Consider the following 6,000-nt stretch of genomic DNA (forward strand, 5'->3'; position numbering starts at 1 on the left):
ACCTACATTGGACTATCATCGAACAGTTACCCTCAGAAGCAGGCCTTTTTGAAAAGGAACAAAGATGGGTCTTCCGTTTGGGCACAAACATAGAAGGCCTTAACGATGCAATACCATGGGGCCGACTGCGATGAAACACAACCCACATCAGATCCATGATCCCCATAAAAAGGCACCACCCACTGTTCAGTACTGTAGGGGCTCCACCCAGATCCCCGCTTTATTTTGATGTAAATCATCAAGACCCTATCAATAACACCCCCAATACTGTATGAATATCCTATCCTGATGTCAAATGGGTAACTAATCAATTTTTTTAGCCAAACTGTACCATCTTGTACATAAGCCACATTTTTGCGATCATTTAGGCAGCGATCCTACCAATAATTAGCAACCATGTTTGCACTCTCATTGTCATGGGAAAAGTTTCAGTTTTTTCACCTGCTCTCTCATAATGTTAGAGACACTTCGTATCCCAAAATCATTCGGAAACAAATCCACACCCCCGGTTTCTATCACGCATGCGGGAGGACGAGTGTCCGACCTCTGCACATGCGCGGTAACACCTCTCTCGGAACTATAACAAGCGAGCATGCGCAGGACCAGCACCCTGATCCCTCGCACACTACTGGTAAAAGACATGACGATTAGCCCATGTTTGGGCATAGATCCGTCTTTAATTTACTCACTAAATTAACAATTAAGCAGGCTAACGTGAGTATAAAAGGGCCGACCACACCTCACACCGGCACAACCAGCGGAGCCGCGTTGAGGGGAAGAGGGCACATCGCATCTATAAGTAGATGAACCTAAACAAGATTTCCTCGTGTTTCTAGATCGCTGAACGTAGCATGAGAAAAACCCCCAACAACACGCATAAGGCTCATGAGGCATTTTGATCAAAATCATGAAGTAAGACTATTTCTATGCTGTTTTTATCCTCACACTACAGGATCATAAAGAACCAACAAATATCCAATATGTGTGTTATGTTTGTTATGTGTGTTTGTCCTACCTTTTGTCACTTTATTCACAGGGTGCATGATCACTGGAGGCAATCGGCAACCCTTCACACTTTTTGTCTTTAGGTCACTGTTACCTTTATGACAGCCTAACAACCTTGTGAGAAAATATTTATTATGCTTTTCCCTCCCTCCAGGTCTATAATACACGCCAAATGGGCGAATAAGACTACATTACTGAACTACTAACTAGGTACATAACACCTATAGTTCACTCCCCTTTTTTATAGAATACACTTTAACATTTACATTCATGTGAGTAAGGTGTGGAACTTTGTACAATTCCTGTCGTGAAGAAGGAGTTTTTGACTCCGAAACATGTCCATGTAGACGCACTAACGAGGCTGATGTACATAATTATACACTAGCAACCTCCCACTTGCACCCCCTTTTAATGATACCAGCCGGGGGCTTAATAAAAGTCTATTTTTCACCCCACGAGCCAGGTATTTTTCAACTCTCACCACTCCACCACTCACATTTATTAACCCACACACATCCACACATAGTCCACAGATAGTGCTCCCACGTAGTCGTCGGTCGTAGCACGCCGCATCCCGTAGAGGGGTGCGAAGACCCCTATGATGAAGCATGACACCAAGGGGCCTGTTGGTGTGTGAGGGGTATTTAAACAACACTGTGTGCTCCCCACCATAGTAGGGACCACCAACCCTCCTGTCTTAGTGGATTCCAATTTGTTTATGAAGCAAGCAGCACGCCAACACGGCAGAGCATGCAGCAAAGTGGTAGTTCCTCCTGGCAGCTTATCCAGCTCTTATTCCTGGCAGGTTCCTGAGTTCAACAGTAATCTACATTTTTGGGGTCTGGACCCAATATTTATAGTCAGTTTTTATTTGTTCTTTTGGGCAGAGAGTGTCTGTGCTCAGCCCAAACCAGTTCTGTCCTCTCTGGTCCAGCTTCCCGGCAGGAGGTGGAGATAGCATTGTCCAAGGCAGACAGGGCCTATTCAGGTGCCAATAAAACTCCTCCCACTACTCTGAATGCAGCCCAGGTATATTCAGCCCATCCCTGACTCATCCAGGAAAGACAGGGCATACTTCGTCCCCCCCCCCAGTGCCTGTCTACAGTGAATGCACATCCCAGCCCCTGTAACTCCACAGCCAGACAATCAACCCACAAACAAGTAGAGGCACACAGGCTGGCTAAGCAAGAAAATACCCACTGTCTAAAAGTGGTATTTTCAAACACACAGCATAAAATTCATCTTTACTAAAAGCCACATTATTACATTCTGAGTTCAGGCGTACTAAATGCCATTGTTCGATCTCGTCCCAATGAGAAGTTATACTTGTAAGATGTTACAAAGTACCTCTCAATCTATCCCATGGGGCAGACAGTCTTTCAATAATGAAAATCGAAATACATTGCATTTCACTATCAGGACATGTCACACACACCAGTACACGTCCTACCTTTCACAAGCACTGCACCATGCCCAAAATGGTACCTTGGGCCTACCTTAGGGGTGACTCACATGTAATAAAAGTTATGACCTGGTGATTGGGTGCACTTGCCAGGTCCACATGGCAGTAGAGATTGCATGTAGACAATGCAGCGGCAGGTGTGAGAATCCTTTGAAAGGCTGCTTGTATGGGTGGCACAATCAATGCTGCAGGCTCACTAGCAGCAGTTGATTTACAGACCCTGGCACACCTGGTGTACTTTACTAGGGACTTACCAGTAAATCAAATAAGCCAATCATGAAAACACCAATCCAGAACCTAACTTACATTAGCAGTGGTAAAGTGCCCAATGTCCTCAAACCAACAAAAACAGGGTAAAAAACAGAAGGGCAAAAAGTCTGGGGTAAACCAGCTGAAAAAGCAACAACTCCTCACACCCATACCTTTGTATCTGCTCTTTGAGCAGTTTTAACACCCCATCAAGGCTTGAGCACTCAGAGGGGTGCTGCTGGACTTAACTTTCTAAACATACATTTTCCTTACTATGTTTTAACAATTCAACTTCACCATTAAATTGTAATTTAATAAAAGTTTGATCATGCTTTTAGCTAGTCCCTTCCCTGGGAAATCAGATTTAATATTTAATATTGTTTACCAATGTTTCTCTATCGGCCAGCCAGCTTTCTTACAGTGAAAATAACTTTTGGGGGCTAGACACATTAATGGCATTTAAACATTACATATTGGCTTGGCCTGCTTTTAAATACCATGCACCCTGTCTTATGAGCTATAAGGCACACACTAGTTGATTTATTAACCCTTTCCCTGCTCATGACGAGCTCAGCTTGTCATGCAGTACAGTGCTCCTGTGCTTAAAACAATGTATTTCAAGGATCTGCAGCACAGCAGAGAAATCTCCCTAGCAGCGATGAGGTTAATATTTAAAACGAAGGTTTTGATCTGTCAAAAGGGTTTACTTTAACAGGTTGAATTGCAGTCTTTACACTACTACAGCCAGGTTGCAATGGAAGACTAAAGCCATGTTTGCACTACCACTGTAGAGAATTGCACAATAAGTGCTGGAGTCCTCTAGGGGCATTTCACCTACAGCACCTGGATACTACCTAGTACCAGAAAATAAGGTCTTATTGGTAAGTTAAATATGCCGATTAGGAGAATACCGATTTAACAATGTCTGAATGGGGAGCACAGTACCCTTATTACTGGTTAGCAGGAAAAAAGTTCACATAGAAAACATATATATTGCTGTCTTTCACAGCAGTAAATCTCTGACCATTTTCACTATGAGAAATTACCTTCAGATGGTTTGGGAAAACTACCACCCCTACAAGTTTGTGGGTTCTCACCACAATTTGTAGGCATGCTCTTCCCTAGCGCATACTCCATGAAGATTAATATGAACTTAAAATGCTGACATCCTGGTTGAATTATACATGTAATTGTAAGAAAACTTTATATGGGTTCAATGCTATTATTCCTTATTTCTTGAATGATGTCCAGATTAAGCCTTCTATAGTGAACATTTGCATAGGCCCTGAACTCAGAGATTGATTACGTGTTTAGTACTGTTCAATGCAATTTTGCAATTCCATTTTACCACATCATAAGATCAAAAATGTAATTTGCATCAAATGATCACTGTAAAGACATTTGTCACTTGTTTCTTTTTACAAATATTTTCTGACACCTGAGCAGTCTGTGAAATCAGAAATGTTGATGTAAAATTGTCATAACTCTGTTGCAAGCTATGTACCCTAGCTTTGTACTGATAAAGGAAGACCTAAACCACTGCATGTGGATAGTAAATGACCAAGGAAATAAAGTATGTATTGCCAACCTTGTGGATTGAACCTTGCTTTTCATCTGCCATATATAAAAATTATCTCATGCAGGCACAGTTTAAACAAATAAGGAACATTGCATCGTTATAGTCTAAATTAAACCTCACTGTATATTCTACATAGTAAGCAGCTGTAATGCATAGTTCTGAACTTTCTCCCATTTGTGCAATATAACTATAGTTATGTAGAAATTGGTTGATTAATTCAATATACACTTCTGTTGCATCTGTTTTCAATGGTATTTTTACTTACTTGACTTTTTCTACACTCCAGGAAGAAGGATTTGTCTTGGCGAGGGACTTGCAAAAATGGAGCTCTTTCTATATCTCACCACCATCCTGCAGAACTTCACCCTCAAATGTGACGGTGATCCCAAAGACCTCGATCCCACTCCTCTAATGAGCGGCTTTGGAAATTACCCCCGACCTTACCAGCTCTCCCTCCTCCCACGCTAGTGTTACCTGGGGAGAAAATGTCTTCCAGCATATAGTTAAAATGTATTGAAAAAAGTCCTAATGTTGGCCTGTCTCACCTGCAAGTTGCCTAATTGGTTCTCTGCAAATAATGTTTCAGAAACAGGCACATCAAACAATCTTTTAGTGCTATAAAGTAGAATAAGAGGACCTTAATATATTTAAAGACTCTGGAGCCGTGTAATTTAGTGCTCCATACATTTATACACCACACTGTACCCACCAAAAATATTATTCTGTGTGCACTGTTTTAATAAAAGGGTTTAGTAAGTATATACCTGTAATAGAGTGCCAGATTTATATAGCAGAACAATTATCAATGTATTTGCTTTTGCTAACCCTGTTCATGACTCTGCAAGTACCTTTTCAAGAAGTGCTCACTAGTTAGAATAGTGGTTTTGTTTATTTTTGAGTACTGTTAGATTAGTCAATTAAACTGAATCTTGGCCATGGATATGCAGTGTGTGGGATGGGAGAGAGCCTTCTGTACCAAGCAGACCTGATTGTTGCTAATTACAGGGCCATGCAGCTGTGTACCTTTTTGTTCAAGGCAGACAACCTGCTCTCAGAGGACAACGTCTTCTAATTGGACAGTCCCAAGGAAGATGATGGGAAGAATCTGTGGAATCTTCTATTGTGTATTATTTGTCTGTTCTTTAGCCTAGTTTGCAGATAAGTCCTGACTATGCTGAGAAAAGTCCTTTGTCCAACTCTGTCGGCTTCCTTTGCTCAGGGTGTTGAACTTCATGCTTGAACACCAGTGCCTTTTCCCTGAACCTTACTTTGGTTCTTCCAATGTTGACACCATTCTCTTGGATATCTCCCTTGCCCCTTTTTATTCTTTATTTAGTTTAAGGAAGCTCCTATATGGATCCAATCCACCTTGTTATTCTGTACTCTATGTCATTATATTTTGCAGCTTTTTCTTTATAATATACATTTTCAGATTACATGATAAAATAAATGTATACACATCTGATAAACTGATTTACTAAATGATTGTTTATAACTTTTATTAAATTTGCTAATAAAACCTTTATGGTTTGGACTCTGTCCTCCATGTCGTTTTTTTTTAGCCGCATTGGTTCACTGTTATTGACATTTTTTGCTGATGCTAGCTCCTTTCATACCCTTCCAATTGGCAACTAAAGGTCCATACAACCTGTGAGGACTCCTGGTGAATGACTACACAAGTGCTTTTAGATACAGGGAGATCTGC

At 41.1% G+C, this 6,000-nt stretch overlaps 1 protein-coding gene across 2 annotated transcripts in view; it reads left to right on the forward strand.

Moving 5' to 3' along the window:
* The window catches only part of LOC147692390 (cytochrome P450 2C11-like), a 335,016-nt gene extending 329,280 nt beyond the window's left edge, over positions 1-5,736 (forward strand). For both annotated transcript variants that reach the window (XM_086938611.1, XM_086938612.1), the window contains exon 9: positions 4,582-5,736. In XM_086938611.1, the coding sequence (XP_086794737.1) occupies positions 4,582-4,763 (182 nt within the window). In that variant the 3' untranslated portion in view covers positions 4,764-5,736. The remainder of the gene's footprint in view (positions 1-4,581) is intronic.
* The last annotated feature ends 264 nt before the right edge of the window (positions 5,737-6,000 follow it).

This window comes from Lissotriton vulgaris, chromosome 9 (assembly GCF_964263255.1).
Source record: "Lissotriton vulgaris chromosome 9, aLisVul1.2, whole genome shotgun sequence".
Classification (NCBI taxonomy): Eukaryota; Metazoa; Chordata; class Amphibia; order Caudata; family Salamandridae; genus Lissotriton; species Lissotriton vulgaris.